This window comes from Octodon degus, unplaced genomic scaffold (genome assembly GCF_000260255.1).
Source record: "Octodon degus isolate 3935 unplaced genomic scaffold, OctDeg1.0 scaffold00052, whole genome shotgun sequence".
Taxonomy (NCBI): Eukaryota; Metazoa; Chordata; class Mammalia; order Rodentia; family Octodontidae; genus Octodon; species Octodon degus.
In genome coordinates this window covers 8,192,060-8,217,690 of record NW_004524628.1, presented here as the reverse complement: position 1 = coordinate 8,217,690, position 25,631 = coordinate 8,192,060, and the positions used below count along the sequence as shown (strand labels likewise).

At 48.1% G+C, this 25,631-nt stretch overlaps 1 protein-coding gene across 5 annotated transcripts in view; it reads right to left on the bottom strand.

The window, feature by feature from the left end:
- The window catches only part of Il1rl1 (interleukin 1 receptor like 1), an 85,306-nt gene that overhangs the window by 9,458 nt on the left and 50,217 nt on the right, over window positions 1-25,631 (bottom strand). For 3 of the 5 annotated variants that reach the window (XM_023717534.1, XM_023717535.1, XM_012515168.2), the window contains exons 2-8: window positions 6,321-6,504; window positions 5,618-5,828; window positions 5,003-5,177; window positions 4,737-4,899; window positions 1,993-2,064; window positions 576-717; window positions 147-286 (exon numbers count right to left, since the gene is read on the bottom strand). In XM_023717534.1, coding sequence (XP_023573302.1) covers window positions 147-286; window positions 576-717; window positions 1,993-2,064; window positions 4,737-4,899; window positions 5,003-5,177; window positions 5,618-5,828; window positions 6,321-6,420 — 1,003 coding nt within the window. In that variant the 5' untranslated portion in view covers window positions 6,421-6,504. Of the gene's footprint in view, window positions 1-146; window positions 287-575; window positions 718-1,992; window positions 2,065-4,736; window positions 4,900-5,002; window positions 5,178-5,617; window positions 5,829-6,320; window positions 6,505-22,657; window positions 22,726-25,631 lie in introns of those variants that run through there. The other 2 variants (XM_023717533.1, XM_023717536.1) reach the window with 2 other exon arrangements.

Genomic DNA, 25,631 nt, shown 5'->3' with positions numbered 1-25,631 from the left:
AGGCCAGAATACAAATGGTTCCTCCAGGAGGAAGAGGAGCGCGTTGTACGTGACAGGCCCTCTACATGGTCTCTGTCCTGACAAGCACTGTGGCTTAGAGTGGACACCGCAAACCCCAGCCACAGCATCTCACAAACACTCCTTACTTGGCTTTTTCAGCCTAACAGCACGCCGTAACAGTCCATGGTAATTCCAGGCCACACAGTCGAACTTCAGGGACAAATCCTCTTCCTTCACCTCAGTTATTCTTAACACGGTGCTGAGACAAGTCATATGGCTGCTAGAACTGAGAAGGCAACCTGTTACGCGTGTGTGTGTCTGTCCTAGGCAGCACACCCATGGATGCGCTGCCACAGGTCCCTTTTGCTTTGTTTATTTTTTAAATTTTGAAACAGAGACTCCCTAAGTTGTCCAGTGAGGACTCAAGCCTGCAATCCTCTTGCCTCAGCCTCCCAGCGCCGGAAGGACAGGTGAGCACATGCCACGCCTGGCCACTTGTTACCTTCAATGCTGCCTTCACGGTGCCAGCTGTCCAGGGAGGGGCAGGGAATGATGTGACTTCAGCACACAAATACCTTTCACTCTGCTCTCGCTCCTCTTGAATTCTTGCTCCATCCAGGTTCTCGATGTTGATTTCATTCACCTGCCACCGGATACCAGCCTTGGGCTGCAGCCCGCTCCCAAAACAAGCCACACAGGTGATATTCAGTGCTTTTCCTAGGGGAACGGCAAAGAAACCACCAACCAAATACATTCTGCAGGCAGTATTTCAGGTCATTCATGGTAACAAAAGTCTAGGGTGGCCGATGTGCCTGAGGCTCTTCCCCTGCTCCTGAGGCTCCAGCACCACCTTCAAGCCCTCTTTCTGTGTCTCCCTCTCTTTGGCAGCTTCTCCTCTTCCTTCACCCCTGCTCTGTGGGAAGTCCAGCCCCCACTCACCTGCCCTCCAGGAAACTAAAAGGCCTACAGCTGCCTGGGCCTCACAGCCTCCCCTGGCCAGGCATGGTTTCCAGGGCTAGAAGGGGGGGTCAGCTCCATCTGGTCCCCTACACCCGGCTGTGCTCCTGCTGACTTTGCTCGGCTCTCCGTGGGCTGCCTCAGCTTTACCCAGCCCAGCCTATCATCTGGGCCCCGAGTGTGCACAGAGAGCGCTCCAGCTGGGCCCCCAAATCCCAGAACTGCAGACCTCCTGGTTCTGGAGCTGAAGGGTCAGGGCTGTTGTTGCCCGTGCGCCTGCACTTGGCCAACCCCGTCCCCTCGCGAGAGGCACCAGGAGCTCTTCTGGAGGGGAGGAGGGAGGCAGGGGTGATTCAGCGCTCGGACAGCCCAGAAGCCTGGAAGGCCACGGCAGAGAGCGCAGAGAGCATAGCGCGGAGGTGCTGTGCTGGCCTTGGGCAGGGGGTGGGGGCTGTGCTCTGGCAGGGGAGCGGGGTGGGGCAGCAAGAGATAGAGACAGCCTGGAGGTGAGAAGAAGGGAACCCAGGGCACAGTCTGCGGGACCAGAAAAGCCCAGCCTAGGGGCAGGACAGAGTGTGGGGGCTTGACAGGAGGGCTGAGGGCAGGGAGGCCGCCGGGGCGCCCCTCCCCTGCTGGCTCCCCCAGTCCTGGGCACTCCCAAGCAGCACGCAGAAGGTGGGGGTTAGAGCCAGGACGCCTGTCTTCTCGTTCCTCCCGTGACCTGGGGTGTCTGTGACCTGGGGTGTCTTCTGGAACATCTTTGATACCCCAGGTACCTCCGGGGCAGGTCAGAAGGAAAGGGGACGCGAACACGAAACACTGCACAGCGCAGCCCAGACGCAGCCCTGCGTGCTGTGTGAGCCCGTCCAAACCACAGCGCACGGCTGGGGCGCGCACGGTCCTCCCACACCGAGGACACGCGGGTCAGCGCGGCCCTGCGCTATCAGCCCGAACTCAGGCAGGGCCCTTCCCACCACCCCAGCCCCCAAGGAAGGATTTTGCAGCTTTCCCAGCATCCTTTCACAATTCTCTTACCGATTTCCACTTCCTTTGTTCCGTTGTGTGTAGGGGTCAGCATCACCGGAAACACAGAAACTCCTAGTTTATCTTAAAATTAAAAACAGGAAGCATATATAAGTACTCAGGGAGCGCGGGATGTTGTCAGTTTGCCCTTTTGTGTTTTTCCATCTTGTTTCGTAACACTGTTCTCGGATTCTTCCAGGGCACAAATATATACACACGCACACACACACACGAAACAAAGAACATTTTGTAAATAAGGACATTAGATACTGTGAAGTAGATAGAAAATGTTCAACTGGGGAAGGGGACTAGGGGTGAGGAGGGGGAAGGAAAGGGATAAGGAAAAAAAAAGACAAGCAGGAAAAAACGCAAACAAAGCTTTTGTAAATAAGGTGGCGAAGAGGGGTTGAGGGAGGGGAGGGGAATGGGGAGAAAAATGAATCAAGCCAGATTACATATAGGAGGAGATCTGTGATGAGTGTGATCATGTAGACCGAAAACGTAACGATACCGGAGAATAAAACTCCCAGCACTAGAGACACCTGGGGCGACTGCGTCCACATTCTCTAAAACCAAAACGAATTTTAGGAACACCTGAAGAGCAGAATGTATTTACTGGGGGAAAGCAAGCTGTTGTCTCAGTGAGGGAAAGAAGGGGACCCCGGTGGGTTGCAAGGAATCTACCTTTTCTGGGAATTTATGAGCAAATCCATGCGGCAGGCGGGTCCAGGGCGGGAAACCTGGGAACTTGCGAGGGGGCCACGAGGTGGAACAAAACTATGCTTAGCCAAGATTACAAGCACCATTGCGCAAGTACAACTGATTAAATTGGGATCAAATGAAGAAGCAAGTCGCGCGGACATGAATACGGAGCAGGGGCTTTGCGGGGGTGGGGGTTTGTCAAGATGATGAAAACCTATTAGAATATCAGCCCCTTGCCCAGCTTATGCTTATTTGTCTAATGAGTAATTCAGCCTCCAGGTTGTAAAAGTGTTGATGTTTATAGAACTGTGAAGTGAGTTGCTAAGTCTAAATCTTTCTATTTTTTTTTTTCCAAAGGCTTAGGGAATGAAAGACTTTTTAGCACAGCTTCTTCCCTTTCCTGAACCCTCCTACTGTACACATAGAAATGTTCGTGTGCCCAATATTTGTCCGAAACAATTCATATAAAACTTCAAATTCTTCATGAAGTTGCTGGCTCTTGCTTCACACTTGTGTTGCTTTTCAAAGTTCCCTAGGTTATGCTTTCAAGCTTAGAATTTTATAAAAATAAAAACAATTTCCTGAGAATTCTGATTTCTGTCATGAGCTCAGTTATGAGTCCTTTGCAAAATCACACCAAACACTTTGTGTTACTAATGGATTACAAAAGGATTGACACTGCAGATGACTTCAATAAGGGCAAAATGTGAGATTCACCACAGAGAACAGGTAAATCTCTTATTCATTCCACTGCTCCCAAAATGATTTGCATCCAGTCAAGTTTTACACACTTTCTGTTCATATTAGAAAATAAAGATTTGCATCCATGATCAAAAATAATAATAATAATCAGTCCCTGATGGCCATCCCTCGGGAGGTATGTGGCTGCATTTGTTTAACCTCTTGCCTAGCGATCTGGACTGCGGTGGAGATGTCTGTCTCTCCCCCAGTTGCAGGGTATCTTGTCTTCCATATTGGGTCCTTTGAGGGCCTAGCCCTCTCAGACTGCCTGTATTATTTCTATCTAACTCATCTGCCTACAACAGGACAAATAAAATTAATGTAAAAAACACTTAACGCTTTATTCATACCACCTGTGATGCCCTTCGATATTTTCTTCTCTCTTCTTATGTCACTAAAATCTATGTTGGTCTGAATCCTTAACCGTGTGACCTGGCTTCTTTGCTGACTTCAGCAGACCAACCTGGTATATATTAGATCTATGTACTCACCTATGATTGAGAACCCTTTCCCCTAAATGTTTTTACATATATTTGAAAAAAAAATACTTTTCAATATTAAATAGCCCACTTGAGCTCATTGGTCATGCCAAAAGCTCTGCACTCCAGTGTCAAAAATCACTGTGCAACATTTGTGTGACCCTTTTCAGAATCCTCCATAACCACATGCTGCACATATCCAGATTCAACCAACCAAGGATCGAAAGTATTAGGAAAAACCTTGCCTCCACCCTATACATGTGCAGATGTTTTTCTTGGCAGTATTCCTTAAACAGTTACAGGGCACTTAGATCATGTCAGGCACCAGAAGTCACGCAGCAATGATGCGGATGGGACCCTGTGCACAGGCATTATGCAGACACCGAGCCATTTAACATAGGGGGCTGGGCTGTCTGAGGGCTTGGGGATCTCGGGGGTCTTGGGGATCTCGGGGGTCTTGGATCCAGGGCCTCACACAGTCGTACTGCCATTCAAGATTACCATGTTAGCACCGAGGCCACTTAATCTTCAGAAAAGTAAGCCAGGGGCCGGGGAGATGGCTCAGTAGGATAAGTGCTTGACTGGCAAACGCAAGGATCTGAGTTCAATCCCCGGTTCCACAAAAAAAAAAAAAAAAAAAAAAGAAAAGAAAAGTAAGCCAGGAAACAGTAGATGTGGTTCTGGGTCAGAGATTCCCTTTGCATGTCTGCGACCTTGCTAGGGCATCAGGAGACGTCTCAGCCAGCAGAAGTAACAGAGAGGAGGACCCCGGCAGGAACTCAGCAGGCATTTTTGTTTCAACCATGTCCAGTTTCGTTAAATGTCCCAGCTTACCTTTAACAAGGAATAACCTGGTTGCTGTCACGTTATAGCTGATTCCATTTTCGCTGTGCGTAAGTTGACATGTGTAATGGCCTGCATCGTCAGGCCCCACGTTGTCGATGAACAAAGACGATTGGTGCGCCCTGTACCTGGGTCCTTGGAGAGCTGTGCAGTTCTGAAACACAAGGCCCCTCCCACTCTGAGCAGTCCCGCCTTTGCATCTATTTTAATGGTGCAATTTTCACTGGTATTGCCCCTCTACTCAGATGTCCTTGTACCTTAAACCACTGAAGAGGTGCTGTCCACGTGTAGAGGTAGGTCTTGGGACAAGATATCTTGGGATTTGTTTCTGATCCAGATATCGTTGAGTACATCAAATAACGTGGATGGTGGCAATCTGTTGGTCGTTTGTAGATGGTGACATTTGCATAAGCAGTCCTATTCTTGGTGGGGCTATGGAAATAAGGCAGTTAGAAAGTGTTATTGTCATTGTGAAACAACGGCACCCTGCTCTAGGTTTTGCTCGTATCATTTTTCTTCTTAAGACAACAATATGCGGTCCTCAGATCTAGAGTTTTCAATACTGTTTTGCAGCTCTCGAGATAAAGCAGAGCCCCTCTGCGAGCCCTAGAAATGAACCCTCAGCTGTTTCTTCTAGAGCTACATCTGGTGTAATGGGCTGACCCAATGTAATAGCATTTAAGTTCCTAAAAGTACCCTTTCATTCAAATCAGCTCACAAATTCAGCTGCCCCACAAAGGTGTAGAGAAGGTTCAGTTTGTCCAGCTGAGACCCCCCCCACACATACACACACACACACACACACACACACACACACACACACACACACATTGACAGCAGGCTCAAAGATTAAGAGACTTCCAGGATCGTACCTTCTGATAACGCAAGCATACATCCCAGAATCGCTCACGTTGGCAGGGAGAAATTTCAGCCGCTCTCCTGAAGCAAAGACTCTTTTACTTCTATCAGTAGGAATGCTTTCATTTGTTTTCAAGTTATACCAGTCCACAGGGTAACGAGACCTTTCAGTTTTTGGACATTCCACAATGAAAGCTTCGTTTTCCAGGCCCCATTTTAATGAACCTAAAACACACACAGATGGCCCCGGAAGGTCATATGGAGGTCACATGCTCTTGACGTGTCCACCTGAGGTAAAATTTTAAAACGCAGTGTGTGTCTTGGTACTTGGAGAAAGGCTAGTAAATGATGAAGGCCTTTGATGAAAGGCTTCGCTGGGTGCCACAAGTTACGGTGAGGCGCAGCCTCTCACACGCTTCAGTGGGAAAGCACCCTTGTGTGCCTGCACAAGTTACTGTCGGGCAACAAACGCCTGTAACTCCTGTTAGATGCAGATATTGCACTAAAGTGTAACTTATTTGAACATCAGGAAATTATCACACACTCATTATAGAAACTTTCTTCTTTCCAGTCTTGTGAGGAAGAATAACTGAGGAGCAAAACATTGTTTTTCCAATTGATAATTCAGCCGGGACAATCAGAAGCAGGGAGCTTAAAGCCAATGTTCTTGGAATCATTTCATAAGTTTTAAAATAGTGGCTACGGAATGATACTTACTACCTCTCGCCACTGTGAAGCACATGGTTAGCGTCAGAGTCGCCAGGATGCAACGCCGGGTTCCGGCTTCCTCCGTCAGGCGCAAGCGCAGGCTCCGCATCGTTGGGGTTGTTCAGAGCCGTCGACAGTCCCGGAGAGCGACTCTGCTGTGGTGAACGTGCGCAGTGCTGAGCAGGACTTGGAGCTGTGTAGAAAATCAGTGTCTCTGGGGAGAAAAGTGACGCGAAGCGACAAGCAAAGCATTCATGTAGCCATGAGTTTTAGGACTCGAGACCTTGCAAGAAGGTCAGTCAATCCACCCACGCTCACTGAGCACACACGGCTCTCGCAGCGAGCTTCAGACGTGCTCCCACCGCACCTCTGGGCCGTGAGGCCCTTCCAGTGCGCGGGCTATTGCACACATCTAGTGTACCCGTCTCGCAAGCATGTGCTGAAAGAACCCATCAAGAGGAAGAAAAATAAATTTCTATTTAAAAAATTAGAGCCATAAAGTTCAATAGAATCTAGGAAACTCAGTGTTATATAAAAGCACAGACACCTGCCCCACGCACAAGAAAATAATCCTCATAAACGACCAAGCAAATAAAGAAAAACTAGAACTAAAGCATTCTCCAGAACTTATCTCAAACTGCCCCAAACTCTCAAATATTTGTTCCTGCCTCAGCTTGTCCCTAAGTATCACCAAAGGCTCTTACAGAGTACTTGAAGTTCTAGGAATAACGATCAAATCCTTTTTCATTTTTCTTTCAGCAAAAGAATCCTTTCCTATACTTTCCCTCCTAGAACATCAGGAGAGGGCTGGGACCAGTGCAGAAACTTAGATACTCAGGAACAAGCACAGCACCCTGGCTGTCTCCAGGAAGGCACGTCTAAGCACAAGCAGATGGTCTTTTTCTCTCCACCAACTCCAGGCAATGCTTACCCCCAACTGACAGGCTGGAGGGAGTCAGCCCCCACGGACGGCCAAGCTAAGAACGGAACTCGGCTGTCCTTCTTTCTCCTGCTGGGCAACTGCCTATGTAGGAGCAGTCTCTCTTTCATTTTAAACACTCAAAGACATCTGGCAAATTTCCACTCCACCCACCACAAAATTTGACCTTTAGTCGAAATCCATGACTTGTCCAAAATGACTTATACTACAGTACTAAGAAATCTTGCACTCAGTACATAAATATTTAAGCTGGGGACAGCACTGCAAGGTCCCTTTGAAAACAAGCACTCCGATAATTGTCTCTGCTTTAGCCCCAGCTGCTCAAGCTGAACGGTGAAGACTGCTGCTCATGTCCTGCATGGAAAGGCTTTTAGTTCCAGGTGATCTCAGCCTCACAGGCCAAGCTCGCAGATGCTGCTTGATAGCTCTGGCAGGCCCCCATCAGAAAGGCTCAGCCCGCTGTGGTGTGGAGAATGTTAAAACCAAAGCGAGGCACTAGGCACAGAAGTGGCCAGGGCTGCGCAGCTGCCTAGACGTGCTGTCTGCCATCCAGAGCATGACTCAGCCGATCCCCAGATGGGCCAGGCTCCAGCCGCAAGGGAACTCTCAGTTTGGGGTGAAAAATGAATTTTTCTAAGGAGTTCGTGGAAACAGAGGACTAGAATAGATAAGCAGTTGCTTCTGGGGAAATGACAAAGTGTGACCTCAAAAATTCTTTGCTCCTTATAAAAAACAAAGATTAATGGCAAAATTGTACCAGAAAGTTTACTCTCTGGTTTTCCTTTAATTGTGTTGAGGCAGGGTCTTGCTATGTAGCGCAGGCTGGCCTTAAACTCACTGTGTAGCCCAGGGTGACCTAGAACTTGCAATGCTCCTGCCTGAGGCTACCAAGTGTTGGGATTACCGGTGTGTACCACCCCACCCAGCTCACTTATTGCCAAATCATCCCAACTGGGAAGAAATCAAGGACCAACTCTAGACCAGCATGGTAAGAGATTCACAACAGCTTATCTGTACGCAGCACTCCCCCATGTCCATGTCATCTCCAGGTCTAAAGGACAGCAAATAATAGTGCCTTCATGCTCAGGCCACCCCATGGGTCAGGACTGTGGTCATTATCCCCATTCTACACACCAGGATGTTGGGGTACAGGGTTCCCCAAGCCACAAAACTCTGAGAAGTTAAAGCCAGAGCTTGGATCCAAACAGGCTGTCTCCAAAGACAAGCATCATCATCAAGTGACAGGCGGGTAGATGTCACTCTGAGCAGGGCTCTGGGGAAACACTTCTAGTCTGTGTCTTACAGCAACTATGCCCCCACTGTGGTTAGAACTCCTGGCACTTTTTATGTACCCCGGAGTTTACCTGGCCCTTGGATGTGGCATCAAATTCTGCAAAGAAGAGGAGCTAAGTCATGCAGCTCCTGGGAGATGGACCTGGAGGTTCTGGCCATGACTTTGGACTTGTGTCCACTCCTCACTCCTCTTGGCTCATGGTCTCAACGTCATCCTACGGTGCCCCGAGGCCTGAGGTCACAGCCTTGGGGGCCAGGGCTTTGGAGCCCGCCTGAGCTTCTGTGAGCATCAGAAGATCTGCTGCACAAAATGTTAGGAACTTGGGGTTGTTTTCTATTTTGTGTTCTGAAATAGCCTCTTACAATATCTATTAAAGATGAGAATCTGTTTACTAAACTAGGCCACGTGTTGGTCTGATGGCTTTAAAAGTAAGGTGTCAGTTGGAGTCTTAATGCAGCAATCACTAAATCTTTACGAAGCATTTGACAAAACCCTGTTATTGTTTTTAAATAGTTCAACCGCCCATTAAATAATTTTCTCATTCAAAATGTAATACTCCAATTTAAAAATAATGAAAAATAACATAAAGGAAAATGTTGTGTGTTACCTATCATTAGCATCTTTCAGATTTTACAGGATGAAAATCCACGGAGAGGACTGATTTAATGGACCTTGTTCACCCAGTTATGACGGTGAGCTTAGAACCAGATTTTATCAAAGTTGGACTTTCTGAAACTCAAAGCTGAGGTAGGTTTTATTGCCCCTAGTACCGAGTGAAAATAGGAGAAATTATAATGGCAAAACTTTCCCTCTTATAACTGAGTCTGAGTTATTTTTAAAAAGTAAGTCAGTCTAATGTATTTTATTCTTCCTCTTGAAAAAAAAAAAAAAAAGACTGGAGCATTTTGGCTTCTAACTGCTCTGACAGCATCCAGCATTGACTATAACGGTGAGGAGAAACTTAAAACAACATCTGAAGGTGAGGGCTTAGAGTGAACAAATCCAGCAAGCGAGCTGAAGCAGCCACGCATTTCTAGAGTGAATCAGCATTCTTCCAGGGCCTGCCTGTTGCCTAGGCTTCTTACAGCCACTCTACACTTTCAAAATTGCTCTACTGAAATTGAACAGTACTCTTTTCCCCTGATTTGGGCTTATAGTTTTGAAATCTTCTATCTGCCCACCTATAATCAACTTCTTTGAAACTGCCTATGGAAAACAAATGAAATGAAATAAAACTTCTATGACCAGAGTAAGAGCTAGCTGCTGGCAACTGGACGATGCCCTCAAGTATTTTTCAAATTAGACAGCATTATGTGTGTTTGCTCTTCTGCGATGGCCAGTGTCATAGTCACATGTGGGCCATCATGCCAGAACATTCCAGAGCGTGCAATCCAAGCCATCTTACTGTAACCACACTCAGAAAACAGGAAATTATGTTAGACTTTTGCAATTTTAGTGGGTTAGGAATTCTCAGTAATTCTCACAAGAGCAAGCAGGGGGCAGATTTCGTCCCATTTAATGGAGTACTTTTTTTCATTATTCAAAAAACTTTTGCTGAAAATTTCTTATAACTACAAAAAAATTGACACATAGGGGCCTCTACATGGTAACTTCAAACACAATATGTTTCTTTTCTGTAAAAAAGTTTTAATTAGAAATTTCCAAGCCACAAATAGATAGTTTCAAGCCTGAATGTCACTCTGAAAATGTATTATGGAGCAAATATTGTGTCTAATTAAAAGTGATGGGCTTTTTATTCTTCTCACTGCTGTAACAGGTCCTTGATTTCCTTGGCATTGACATTTTCGCTGCCTGTTCTTTTGCTGGTTTTTTTCTTAGCTTTCTTAAAAGCTAGTACATGTTTGCAGCACATGCAGTCTGCAGGCATCTTGCGGAGTGGGCACACATACACACCGCAGCTGGTTTCTTTTTTTAAACCCCATTTCCCTTCCCTTCTTTTCCCCTCCTGCTTCCTCCAGTTCTCCATCTCCTGCTGATATTATTAATCTTGGATCATGTTGTGGCATAAGGTCTGTATTCACGGGGTCATTAGGTTCCCCTTCTCAGCACATCTGTATTCTACTTATTCCCCTTCCCATCTTCCTTCCCCCGCCCTTTTCCCTTGAAGGATTTGCCTATTGCAAGAGGACCCTCACCTCGCCCCCTTCTACCTATCCTTTATTATCCTCTTGGCTTGAGCTTTGCCTCACTGAAACGAGAGACACCACGCAGCACAAAAGCTTGTGGGTCTGGCTCATTTCAGTGACATTCTCTTTTCCAGGTGCATCCACTTCGCTACACACCTCTCAATTACGTCATCTTGGTAGCTGAGCAGTATTCTACGCTACAGTGGTACCTCAGCTCACAAACTTCATCCTTCCCCTGATTCTTATCAGAAGTCATTCCGCATGCTTGGGATTCAGTTACAGCTAGTGTCGTGGAATGCATTCTGTGACCAAAATCATGGAAAGAATTTAGCTTGTGGACCGAGTTTATCTATTACAAATTGTGCTGCTATAAACACTGGAATGCATGTGTCACTTTGGTATGCTGCGTAAAGCTCTTCGGGGAAGATACAGAGAAGGGGGTTTCTGGGTCACACGGAATTTCTAATTTTAACTCATTAAGAAATCTCCACTGACTTCCGTTGACCTGGTTTAAATTCCCACCAACAATGAAAGAATGTTCCTTTTTCACCCCAGCCAGGCCAGCAGCTGTTATTGTTTGATTCAATGATGGCCATTTATTTTGGAGTAAAAGGGAGTCTCAACATTGCTGTAATCTGCAATTGTCTAATGGGCAGAGATGCTGGGCATTTTTTCACATATTTGTTGACCAACAATCTCAGCATTTGCCTGTGTGCAATGATGAACAAAATCTTTTGAGGGCACAGCTTAAGGCCATTGTATAAAGTCCACGTTCCGACTGCACAGAGCCTGTGGCTGTCCAGATCCATGTTCGTCATCCTTTATCTCAGTGTGGGTGTGAACTCTCTCCCTAGACAGCGGTGTGCCTTGATTTTCCCAGCATCAGCTTCTACAGTTTCTAGGGGAAACTGGAAAATTTGTGCGGAAATTTAAAATACTTAGAAATCCCAAAACATTGTTCAAAAAATAAGGACAAAGTTGGAGAATTTTCACAAATTGACATGGAGACATGATATAAAGGTATAACAATGGGAACAGTATGATATTGGTATAAAGATACACATTGATGAAAGCCGAGAACAGTCCAAAAGGGACACAATGTACATAGTACATGGATGTTTACACAACTACCAATGTAAGTTTACAGGGAAAACATGGTTTATTTTTCTAACACACAATGATGGAAAAATTGGTCAAGTGAAAAAAAAAACCTTCCAAATTATGCACAAATATAAAATTAAAATGGTTTGTATTACACTGTAAAAAGTCTCCATAACACGTACCAGGAAAAAACTTTTAAGCAAGATACAAACATCACTAACCATGGAATAAAAATAACAACCCTGGACTTCACTAAATGCAAGAGCTTCTAGTCTTCAGAAGATGTGGTTGAAATTTGAATAGGCTGAGACAAGCCGTGGAGCGAGAGCCATGTCACTCACCGTCCACATATCTGGTGGACGACTTACATCCAATACTCATAACTTGTTCCTAAAGTCAACAGGAAAAGCCAAAGCAGCCAATTTTAAAAAGGAGTGAAATATTGAAAGTGAGATTTCACCAAAAAAAAGTATCATTGGGCAATAAATACGTGAAAAACATACTCAAAGCTGTGAATTGTTAGGGAGATGTAAATAATTAGAACCACAAGATGGCTCAGTAGAATCAGTGCTTGCCTGGCGAGAGCAAGGGCCTGAGTTCAATCCCCAGTTCCGGAAAAAAAAAAAAAAGGAAGTGCTTGCCTGGCGAGATTCCACTTGGAAGAGACGCAAGTACCTGGGTGGGTGGCACTGGGCCCAGGATGCTCATACAGCACGGATGGCAGCGGCAAAGGCCACAGCGTTGCAGCACTGGACAGTTACTGATTGGACACCTAACACTTGGCCCAGGTGTGACGCACTGAAAAGATTTACACACAAATGCTTGTAAAGCCTGCCTTACACCAGCTAGATGCCAGAGATGGCAGAGCTGCCCGTGGGCATGTAAATGACTGCTGTGTGCTCTCGCAACAAAGAGGAAAGAAGCTATGCATTTGTGTGACATAAATTAACCTAAGGCATGTGAGGCTAAGTGAAAGCGAGTGCTTTAAGGGAGCGCCTGCTCTTTACTGTCCCCAAACTGCAGCACTACTGATCCCTGGGGGCGGGGGGAAGGGCCAGAATGACCATGTCAAGGAGCAAGAGGAGAGCCCGGCAGGAGGTCTGCATCCCGGTGAGCACTTTGTAGATGTACATCTGTGAAAGCTTCCTGAGCCTCACTATTAAAATATGCATGTGCTGGTACGCATCGATTATCTATGAATACGATAATAAAGGAAAATTAAAGCACATCTACCCCAAGATCGTGAAATCCTACTGCTACTGTTTGCTCCAGAAAATTAAATCTCATGTCCACAAAAGCATAAAGAATGTGCTATATTTGTAGTTACTTTATAGTATAAAGTGCTACATTCCCAATACCAACATGGTAAAAGAAAATCCAACACGTTTATCAATAGGAAAATGAATAAGAAAGCGGAATGCAAACTGCTCAGCAAAAGAAAGAAAGGGACTGCTGAGGAATCTCCTTCCCAGCCTGGCACATCCCCAGAGCAGCATATTCAGTGCCTTTGAGTTCCTCCCAAGTAGAAGATAAAGCCCTGCTTTCCCCCAAATTATGCCAACCCAAAGCAGCCAAACACAGAAGAGTACACACAGTGCTGCTCCACATCGCAGCTACACGAGGCCCATCAGTAGGCAGAGTGTAATCTGTCACGCTAACAGCCAAAGTGCATCTAAAAATTTGTTTGGAAAGAAGTGGGGGACTTTCTTGGAAGAAGATACATGCCCGGTGCTGTTTGGGATGGTGACACTACGGCCAGGTGCTCCGGTGAAATCTCATTGAACTGAGTATTTTCAATCAGTGCTTTTAATCGAAGGTAGCTATTTTTCAACCAAAAGTAAAAATAAAGAATAGAAAGTCATACTGCTCCCAACATGCGGCAGGAAGGCCATGATACTGAAGGCCAGATTCACGTCTGGGGTCTGTCGCATCCTAAGAAATCACCACCACAGGCCTGGATGATATTTTATCATTAAGTTTTTCTCATAATAAATGATATGTAAAGGAAATTGTTGAATTTTCATAAAAAATTACAGCACAAGTCATCTTTAAAATTTTCAGATTGTTTGTCTCTAAATTTATCTCCATTTCCACTTAAAATTACGAGCAAGTAGCACCACTGTCTTAGCCGTGTGGGGTGTACATATTCATTCCCTTCCTTTTTTACTTCTTTTTCTCTTTTCTCTCATCCCAGTTGTTCTTTCCTTTTGGGCAATTTCTTTCCCTTTCATAATATCTATTGTACCTTTCATATTTCATTGACTCAGTTTCTTACAGTAGGGGAAGGGCTTACTGAAAGGAACAGTTAGTGCTTAATTGTTTTATCAACCTTGCACGCCTGTATCTGGTAAGCTAAACAACTACTTTGAAGTTAATAATATGCAATGTAAAAGCCATTGTTAATTTCCTATCACCTTGTTCGGAAATTCTGTACCATTTTATTGTATTTGACTTTTATTTTTTTATTATCTTATAATAAAAAAAAACAGCAAGCAGCCAGGCTTATTTCTGGCTTCCTACTAGAAGCAAAGACACTTACAATATTTAACAAGGATGTCACATATCGTTGGCCAACCAGAAAGACACTGCCTGTGGTTAGGTTTGGTCTCTCCAGTCAGGTCAAACCAGGTAAGCAAAGACAGACTTCTGGAAGAACAAATTCTGCCTCAAAGCTTCCACCTAGAAATCCTGCCTCAACTTCCAGCCTGCTGCCCTTCAGAGTCAGGCTCAAGCCTGGAAAATCAACTCTCACCTAAATTTCCAGCCTGTCAGGTGCTTATGGATTTCAGACTTGCCAGGTTCCCAAATCACAAGCCAAGTCCTTTAGATAGATGACAGCTAGCTACCTAGCTCAACAGACAGACAGACAGACACAGAGAGAGAGAGATAGACAGACAGAAGATCTTCTGGGGGTTGCTCATCTAGAGAAGCTACAACACATCTATCAGTGACAAGGCCATTCAGCCTGCAGTTGCTTGACTTCAGACCACTGTCAGTGTAACTGTGGTCACCCACAGAGTAATGCTTTCACTTTGATTCCTCGAGAGTGACTCAGTGACCTCCCTCACTGACACGCCTCGCCTGTTGAAAACCAGAGATATTTGTTTGCCATGTATGGCCAACATCGCTGTGAAAGGGGCTCACTCACACTGTATAATTCTCCCACTTGGAGGCTCTAAAGAGTGGATGTACGTGTCCTCTGGGGCTTGTCCGGCTTGAAAGAGCCTGAATTGTTATCCACCTCTCAGGGCTTCCTCTGGGCAGTTCACACTAGAAGCCTCAGCAGCAGATCCAGCAAGGAATGATGCTGGCCAAAAGGAAGTTGACCCAGCACAGGGCAAGGTTCCTGAAACAAGCACCTTGCACAACTCTTGGAGTGTACAGTTCAACATCTTCCTCCAGTCTCCATCTGCAGGTGCAAACTAACCCTAGTGGTGCGTGTCTGCACACCCTGGGAGCTCATGTGCACTTATACAGAAGCTGGAAGACAGCAGGAGACCGAGGGAGGGCAGCAGCCATTCCAAGGGACCATGTCCAACCCTTGTTCTGGATTGTAAGGAAGCACCCAGTGGGTGGAGGTGTGCTCGGGGCTGCAGGCTCATGGGTAAGTGAGGGTCCCGGAGTTCCTGCAGGCAGTACAGACACCCCCTCCCCCCGATTCTGTGGAGCTTCCCTTTCAAAAGCAAAGCACTGAACCTCAGATTCCGGGAGAGTCTCTCAGATGCCAGTCTCCTCTGGAAATACTGACTCTACAGCAGAACACAGAACAAAGGCACCTGAAGTTCCAGTCCTTGTGGGATTTGTACCCTGACAGGAAAAGCTAATAAGCACCATAAATAAGTAAAAACTACTTATAGACTGGGTATGATGGCATGCACATCTGCATTACGACAATCACTTCATAGACTGTGCATTTGTAAAAGGGTACAGAACTTTACCTGTCGTCAGACTTCACGTCCACACCGTAGGCAGACTGAGGAGGCTGAGGAAGGAAGCCTAGGAGCTCCCGCCCACTCTGGGCACCTGAGAAACTCTGAGAGATCTTGTCATCTTGGAAACAACCCAAATGCCCTCAACTGAAGAATGGATAAAGACAATGCGGTATTTTACATGGTGGAGTATTGCTCAACTATGAAAAGATAAATCCAAGGCTTTCATAAGTAAATGGAGGCAACTTGAGACTATATTGGTAAGCGAAATAAATCAGACCAACGTGTGCAAACAAAATACTGTCTCACTAGTGTGAGAACCTGGAAGAATAAACAACATCTGAAAGGTATACTAGATCCTGTGAAAGGGAAAGAATCTGTTTAACGGGAAGGAAAAACTGGGATGAGGAAAAGGATGAAAGAAAGAAGGGAGGCCGGGGATCTTCCCCCTTCTCAGTAGCATAAGCGCTTGCATGGCAAGCACATGGTCCGGAATTCAATCCTCAGTACAGCAAAGAAAAAGAAAGAAAGGCACCCGGAAGGGGGCGGAGCCCAGGCGGAGCGGCAGGCGGGGCGGTGCTGTGATCCCCGTGCTGCCTGGATGCTCGGATGATGGTGAAACGCGGGCAGCCGGTCCAGGCGCGGATGGAAGAGCCCCTGAGAGGGGCCCAGCGGCCCGGCCAGGTGAGAGGACGGCGATCTGCTCTCAGTCGGCGCTCTACTCTCACCCTGCGGAGAATGGACAGACGCGGAGACCTAGAGGACCGACAGGGGCGCTCTTTTTCCCCCCAAACTTTTTTATGAGTCCGTGTTTGCAGTGCAAATCGATTGCATTCCTTGAGGGAAGTCGGAGCACGGACGTAGCACAGCGTGACCTCTTTGCCGCCCTGCCCCTCCCTGCCTGCTGGTCCCTTTCCCACTTCCCTGTGTCCGTCTATCTAGTATTTTGTGCTTTAATTTATTCATATTTTGTGTTTCTCATATAAGAGAAACCACGCAGTATGACCCTTGTGTGACTGGTTTATTTTACTAACCATTATGGGCTCAAGTTTTTCTACAGATGGCTCAAGTTTGTCCATCTTTATGGCAGCGGGGTGCTCCACCGTGTGCACAGTCCGCACTTCGTGTACCCATTCACGTGGGTACGTAGGCCGCGTCCAGGATTTAGCTACCCTGAGTCCCGCAGCGGTAAGCTCGTGTGCGCGTGGATCACGGGGGACCCCGCCTGGTGGAGGTGCTAGAACATTCTGGATGCCGAAAACTCCCTTCAGAACGCGGAGATGCAGGCGGCAAGCAAGTCAGGAGGGGCTGGGATCCTCCGTGAGTGGGGCTTGGAAGCGTGGGTGGCCAGACACGATTAGACTTTGGGTGGATTCTGAGGCTACAGCTACCGAGCTTTCCTGAGGGACAGAGCGACCGAGCAATGGGAGGGACCCTGCAGGTTTTGGCCCGGGCGCCCGGGCAGGTGGGCTGCTGCTGGCTGAGCCAGGGAGGCTGTGGGTGGGGCGGGCTTCATATGAGGGTCCGTCTGCTCCCCACGCGCTCTGCTCACACACCGCGTAGACGCAGCAGCAAGTCCCAAGTCATCGGGGGACAAGAGGTCCTTTCTGAAGTTCAGGGGGGCTAGAGACAGAAACCGGAAAGGGCACTGTGCAGAAATGCAGCCCATAGACAAGAGGCGAACGTCAGAGGATGGAAGTAGCGAGATAGGCGAAGAGGGCTCAAGACAGCGCTGGAACGTCGCAGTGCGGCGCCCCGAGGCACGCTTCTTCCCTGAGGATGGCTGCGAGTCCCTGCGGGAAGCAGCCTAGCTGCTGGGCCAGGCCAGCTCCCAAGATCTCCTCACAACAACCCCCAGAAGCAGCCGGAGCAGGAAGGATGGGTTTTGACACAGCGTCTGTGTGTTTTCCTGATGGGGCCAAAGGGACACTTCGAGGCCTTCCTGGTAGGGAGAGTAAGTCAGCCTGGCAGGCTGTGATGGCACCACGTGATTTCTGTTCCATGGGAGATGCAAGGTATAAATAAATTAAAGAGCAAAATAAAAGGTAAATGATAGGACACAAGGGACCTTTTGCGAGAGAAAGGGACCCAGAGGTAGAGGCAGTGGGGGGAGGTACAGAAGGGTGGAGTGTGTTGTGCGCAGGTGCGACTCCCCAGGGTGAAAGCCTGCATTACACACTGCAGGCAAGGACCCATACAAATAATTTTTTAAAAAGAAAAGAGTGCAGGAAAAATCCAACCCACTGAAGTTTGCTAAGATTCTTTTGTTTTGAGGAGCCGCCCTCTTAAAGTTCATTAAGAGAAAAATAACAGGAACAGTGAAGGGGCTTTTGGTTCGTTAGTTTTTGTTTCTATGTCTGCTCTTCTGAAGCTGGAGGTTAAAGCCAGGGTCCCCACAGGCTCAGCCTTGCTCTACCACTGAGCTCCGGCACCAGCCGCAAGAAAAGTTATAAAAGAAAAATGAGAGAACGGAAAGACACCAGAAAAAAGCAGCAGGTGTGCAAGGGCAGGGGTCCTGCCTTCCAGTCTGGCGAACTGCGTGTGAACAGCCAGTGGCGCCTGGTGTGCCAGCTCACACTTGCGAGTGCTAATGATTAAAGAGCTCACACCAGCAAACCGCACCTTTGTCCGCTGTTTTATTCCTTTGTCAGATGCATTTGAATACGGAGGCCACTGCTGGGCGAGTTCGGGTCCCTGTCGCAGCTGCTTCCCTTCCTTTTGACCCCGCCCCCTTTTATTTGCTGACTGCGCTTCATAACAACTGCTTTCTGAGACAACAGCGGCTCGTTCAGATTGCTCTGTTGCAGCCTATGTGCCCACAGAGCTCGGTCACAGCTGCTTGAGGCAGGTTGTGCCCGCCACGAGCGAAGGGGAGGGAGCGACGTTCGTGATTATGCAGCATGGCCGGCCGCGTCCACGGTGCATTCCAGGGAAGAGTACCTTCAAGGGATTGTGATGGGCCCCTTTGTCAAAAAGCAAAGGTGAGAAACTGAGGTTGGAGCCTGTGGCCTCAGCAGCTGGGAGGCCAAGGCAGGGGCCCTCTTGAACTCTGGAGTCTAAGGGCAGCCCGAGTGACACAGCTGAGAGGCTGTCTACAAAACAGGGAGAAAGCTAGAGGGGAGAGAGAGAAAATTCTAAAAATATAGAGCTAAATAACAGGGAGATGATAAAGGATGATGATAAACGGTAGATGTAGAAGACAGATGGACAGACAGACAGAAATAAATGTTTAAGAAACATAGAGCCAAACAAATCACCTCAAGCGCCAGTCCTCACAGCTCTCTGAAGCGTTCCTGTGCTGACCCTCCTGCCCCCAAGAAGGCAGGATTGCTGAGGTTTCTGGCTGCGTTGCCTTAGTTTCAGCTGTGTGATCTTAGCCTCTTTTTCTTCTTGTCCCTTTGTTCTGCAAGTCACCTCACAGGCCCTAGGCCCCCTTTGGGAACACTGCTCCCCCTAGCAGCTCTTCCCACTGAAGTTTCAGTTCCCTGTGCTCAGTCGCAGTCCCAAAATCCTACATGGAAAATTCCAGAAATAATCCTTGTGTTCACACTGCCCGTCCTGGGACATGAATCATCCTCTGTTCAGCATGAAGAGACCACACTCACTTCCACCCGACGCTTGGCTTCCCTCTCCAGGCATTGTGGGCCTCACCCCCTCGCCACGCTGTCCCCGTGGCCTCTGTGACCTCTTCACATACTCAACACTTGACAGAGCATCCTGTGTACTTTCTGGCTTGTCCACATATATGCATTAAGCCCTCTGCAAACATTTGGAGTGAAGAATGAACAGACTGCTGTTTGCTAAGAATGAAGATTGATTTCATCTCCAAATATATGCTAACTGGCGTGAAATCTCTGGCTTCACCACAAAGATGGAATTAGAACAGAGGAGGGGAATCAGCCAGGGATTAGAACAGAGGAGGGGATTCAGCCAGGGATTAGAACGGAGGAGGGGGAGTCAGCCAGGGATTAGTACAAAGGAGGGAGAGTCAGCCAGGGATTAGAACAGAGGAGGGGAATCAGTCAGGGATTAGAACAGAGGAGGGGAGTCGGCCAGGGATTTCCAGAGGTTCAGTGCACAAGCTCGAGGAACAAACCACCCGTCAGCTCGACAGCATGGGATCTGGGAAAGCGGCCAACTGGAAGTGCACATGCGCCTTGGACGTTTCCTTTGGTGAAAGTGTTTCCTTGACGCAAGCAAAAGCCAAACCTACTCTAATGTTATTTCTATGGTCATGTGACTTGAGAATGGCTTTGTTTTCAAACTCTTAATTGGGCCCATTTTGAAACAACTATTCACACTATGTGGGGGCAAGTTCACTGTGGAATTTTTCTAATGTACAATCTCTGTGGCTTCTTTTAAGATTTGGTGTCAACGTCTAGAATGACCCCACAGAGCCTGGGTGGGGGATAAGGCAATTCAAAAGAAAAGAGCCCACCCCTCAAATACAAGTGAGGTAGAGACAAAACAGCTGTGAATATTGCGGCCCAGGACTGACCGAGCATAGGCTTCTCTAAGAAGCAAAGATGGAGAGGTTCGGAAGTGAACAGTGTGTCCGTAGCGCCATGTCAGAGCCCAGGGAACCATGGTGGGCCATTTGTCCCCAGGCTCTGGAGGGGGTTGTCCTCCCTCATTCCCAGACTTACCCGAAGAACAGCAGGGGGGGCGAGCCACGTAGAAAACACTTGGCTCAGGGTGGGACAGTGACAGAGCTCAAAGGTGACTGGCATGGCTGCTGCTCTGCTATGACAAGCATGGTGAGGACCAAGGTCCCAGGGACAGTGGATGTTCCCCGTCTACCAGGTCCCCATCAGGACCTTGTTTGTCCCTTCTCGTCTGATCTCGTCCCTGTCCTTAGCCCAGCCGCAAGGCAACCCTCTCCTTTTCAGGGTTCCTCCAAGCCAGCAGGACCATCCCTCCCTTAGCACCAGGCTGTTGTACTCCAGGTACCCACAGTCACCCGGTCATACACCCACAATCTCAGCATCGCCTCTGCCTGGCAAGTCCTGCCTTGTGTCCCTGTTTGTCCCCCAGGATATTGGCCTGCCTCAAAGTCGCCCAGAACTCTGGAGCTCCCCCGCACCCGCTCATCTGCTTTTGTATTCCAAGAAATCCAAAATAGGGAGGGGAAGGCAGGGCAATGCTCATCCACATGGCTGTAGGACGAGCAGCTCCAAGGACAGACAAGGGTTCTCTTGCAGGAAAGCAAGCACCTGGAACCCAGAGGCCCTACATTCATTGGAGCTTTGGCACCACGCCTGCGCACAGAGGCATCCAGGTGGGACCCGCGTCAGGACCAACTCCTCTCCCGCTGCCTACTCAGGCGCAGAGAACCCAGCTTCTGCCGGGGTCCTGCAGCACTCAGATCAGAGCCGCAGCAGCCTGTCTGTGGGGCAGCAGGAAAGCGGAAGCGAGCGGTGATCCGCACTGCATTCTTCAGGGCTTTCTGCGCTGCTGGCTCTTTCCATGACAGAATCTTCAGAGGCCACTCGGCATGGCCTTAGCACCAGTATGCTGGTGTGATAGGCAAAGAGCCCCAGAGCGTGGAATTAGACACGCTGCCCTGAGACAGGCAGTGCAGCCAGGCCTGAACACACACGAGTCTGCCTACACCCACAGTTCTGGCTACCACTCGGCCAGAACCAATGAGACAATGAGAGAACAAGGATAAGAAGGGCTGGCGATGGGGGCAGGAGGCATCAGCTCTTGGCCTTAGACCTGGAAGGCCAGCCGCTGTGGCCACAGATGAGCAGGCTCCTACGTCCTCAGGATGCCTGGGTACAGGGCGTCGCAGGGTACCACATGGATGTGTTTCCTCCAGTTTTCTGGCAGTGGATAATGAACAATAGATGACCTCAGGTGAAACCCTGCCTCTGATAGGGACTGTACGGCAGACACCTGGATGCTACCATCCTCTCCTGGCTGTGTACTTCTGCCGTTGTTGTGTGGTATCCCAAAGTAGGAAGAGATGTTTTTTTCTGTCTTGGTGGGACAGGAATCCTGACACAGTGCAAGAGAAAAGTGGACAGACTGAAGGGCAGGAGCTACTCAAACTCTTCTAGGCTTGACGCAGATGTGCTATTTACATATGGTCCATGTCTACAGTTCTGTCTCAAATAATTTTGGAGATTTCTTTTTGATTTAAATGTATAGTTATGCTCAGCAGAATAAAGTACCTATGTGACCAAGTGGACAACATTAGTATTTGTCACCGTGGATGATGACACCCCACGTAGACTGGCTATTGATCAGCGACCACGGTGTGTGTGGCGCCAGAGATGTGGAGAGGCCAGAAAATGCCCCCGAGTCCTCTCACAGCTGGGAAGGGAAACTCGGGAGGTGTTGAGAGCCTCGGCTGCCCACGCTGCTGAGCAGCTTTACGGAGAAAAGAACGGGGCTGCGAGCCAGACCCAAAGTCGGCACCGTGACAAGGACGAAAGCAGTCAGTGAAAGCCCTGTCCAACTCCAGCGCACCACCCACTCCAAGGATGACCTCGCACTCATGCTTCCCACGCTTCTTCTGGTGTTCTGAGCCTGTATCCCCAGCCCACAGACCCCTCCCTGACCCCTTTGGGCCATGAGACTCTTGAGTCATGCATGAGTCCTTCTTCCTGTCCCACCTCCAGATGTTATGGATTTCAGAAAGGAAGCAACCTGGAATATGAACATTCTAAGTGTAGAATGTAGATGCCCACTGTCTTGGCCCGCAGTCAGATCTTTCCCTGCACGAGTTAGACCGAAGTTCAGTACCACACCAGCCTCACTAAAGGACCTCATCAATGACTCCATTTCCCCATCAATAACTATTTTTCTCACAATCAAAGGAGATAATAATAACTATTGGAATCTAAATTTGTATTTTAACATTCTGGCCCCTTGAAGATATACATTAAAAAATAAATAAAATACACATTTAAAAACACCCGGAGGCTTACCATCAGCCAGTCAAACTTGAGTTCTTTCTTCTTCAGTTTCCTACCAACAGTGTTCATCAAGCCTAAAAGCCTATTCAGTAGCTTTATGCAAAATACAATAGTCGCCCTACCTTTAAAATCCTCCCATTTTCCTTATCAGCTGAGACACAGGAACCCAGTGACTGATAAACTGATAGTGAAGGAAACCCTGCTCCATGGCGCCGCCTGCAGGCTCACTGCCCCCCACCTCTGCTGGCAGGAGCTTCGTGAGGCTCCACCTGTAGGCTCACCTTATCTCTACCTACATTCCCATTTCACTCTATGTTACTGCCCTTGGGGTGCATTTCTCAGAAAACCTCCCCACACTCCTAGGCGACAGCCCACTGCGTGCCTCTAGGGAGCAGCCTGAGGCATAAGTTCCCTAGAGCTGAGCTGCGGAGGGGCACCGTGTACATTTCTGCAGCTCACCTTCCTGTGGGTGCCTGTGCCAAAGTGGTGACGATTCTGACACATACTGGCTGTGTGACTAGGCGTCAGGCTCACTGGCTGTGGATCTTGCTTATGTAAGCCGTGGAGACAGGCAGCAGGCTTGGAGAGGCCATGACACTGCCCATGGTAGTGGCCGGCACAAGAGCACACTAGAACCCACAAGCCCCAGGATGGAACACTTGCCCCATGCCCGCAGCAGAGGCCTATAAGAGAGATGTGGATGGTCGTGTACTTCACTAGAATTCTGTCTATGGTAATTTTATTGCTTATGCAATTATTTCCTTGCATGATGGTGGCTTTGGAGCATTCAAGACAGGCCACCTAGCAGTCCTTCAGTGAGGACAGAAAACGGCAGCTCTTGCTACATCCTGGTTTCTCCCCTCCAGCTATGAGATTTGGGGGACATTTTCTGACTTCTCTGTTTCTTAAAACATGGTCACTGTTGTCAGCATTCAATGACTAATCTGGGTAAAGCATTGCCCATGACAGTGAACGCTGCCCACTTTATCACATATTGATCTTCTGCTCTGCACAATTAGGCTTGAAATTTTTTAAAGCAACCTTCAGAACGCGTATGAAAAGATGGAACTGTCGATAACATGTACCACATCTAAATGTCACATCTGTGTCAAGTCAGGAACACAGTTTGAGTCGGCCTGACCTTTACCCCTTCTTTCTCTTGTACTGTGTCAAGGTTCCTGTCCCACCAGGAATGACAAACACCTCTTCTCCTTTCTGATGGACATCATATGAAAAGGCAGAAGCACACAGCAAGGAGAGGAAGATAGGACCCAGTCAGCCCCCCGCAAACCTCCATCAGGGGTGTGATCTCTTAGGCCATCATCTCTCATTCACCATCCACTGCCCAAGAACTGGAGAAAACGCGCCGAAGCAGTACGCTTCCAACACTGCACCAGTCACTGACAGCAGGAGAGGCTGACACGCTAACCTCAAGGAACTGCAGATTGCAGAAATAAAGAGAAGGGGATGCAACATTTTATCAGCCCGCAATGTGGGCTCTAACTAAGACACTTACAAAGAGAACTTTTTTTTTTTTTTTTTGAAATTGAAGTGGGTTTCCTTATCAAAAGTGGAAATGTTTCCATCTTTCTGGTTCAGTTGAGCTATGGTTCTGCCGTAATTCTAGATCTCTCGATATCTTTTTCCATTTTCTGATTACTACAATCTCAATATTCAGAAAACTAAATGAACTCTGCTATGCAATTTATCTTTCAAACCATCTCCACTGTTGATATTGACGTACTAGCAGTAATATCAAGATGAACCACCATAATTTTAGTGTCTGTATAGGACTTGTTAGATCCAGGGCCAATGTCCACTGCAGTCCTCCAGGTTTAGCAATAGAGGCCATATGTGATCCAAGATACGGAGGCCCACACAGCCATGGGAGGTTTCGAGCCCTCTCTCCTGAGGCCCAGTGTGCCTCCGTGTGACTCAACTTGGGACCTTCACTCCATGAGGATGCAGCCCCGATAGGGAGCACCCTTGCAGGAAGGAGACCCCAGACAGCAGAAGGTACGAGGGCACTTGTGACAGCCCACCACCCACAGACACCAGGGACAGCTCGTAAGTGTACCAACTTGATCACTTGGAATGAGAACAACAGACTGGTGCCCCTGGGAGAACAATAAGGTGTCTGTGACAGTGAGGGGTGTGTGTGTGTATGTGTGTGCGTGTACACATGCTTGTGTGTGCCTGTGTGCAAGCCTAAATGGCGAAGATGGCTTAGCTTTGCACCCAAACCAAACTAACCTAATTCAGATGTAATACGTCGCTTGTCTTGGTCCATGCACACCAGAGGTTTGTTGAAGTAGCACACTACACAATTTTTGCATGTTAATAAATTTTTTTAAGTTTCACTAAATTGACAAATCCGAGGAGTGAGCTGGTCTTCCTCTTGCCTTGGAAAACTAGTCCTGCTCACTAGCAGTACCACGCTATGGCAGGCCAGACGCCTCTGTGACGCCAGCTGATTCCTGGGCTCCTTTGCACACAGTGGTTCTGTCTCTAGCTGCTGTGTCCTGAAGGACCATCTCTGTTCTGCTCAGGCTCGGCTCAGAACTCAGCCTCCCCCCAGGTGGATGTGAGATGTCTGTTTACACCAAATATCCCCAAAACGCAGTGTCTCTCACTATAGACCTGCACGTCATACAGCCGACCTCATGGCCTCCCTTGGGCCTCACTTGCCCAGCTGTCCTCAAGACCTGTCCCCAGATGGGCTCAGGCAGATACACCAGGGACCCGGACAACTACAACAATTGCACCTTTTCAAAAATGAGCTGAGACATGGACACTAATCTAGTTTTCTTTGTGTGTTTACTTCTGTTTCACCTTCCTGTCCACATGATGACCCATCCTCCCGTGTCTAGTACCTCCTGTGCTTTCACCTAGCCGCTACAACCCACCCGTGCAGCCCTGGCCGCTACAACCCACCCGTGCAGCCCTGGCCGCTACAACCCACCCGTGCAGCCCTGGCCGCTACAAC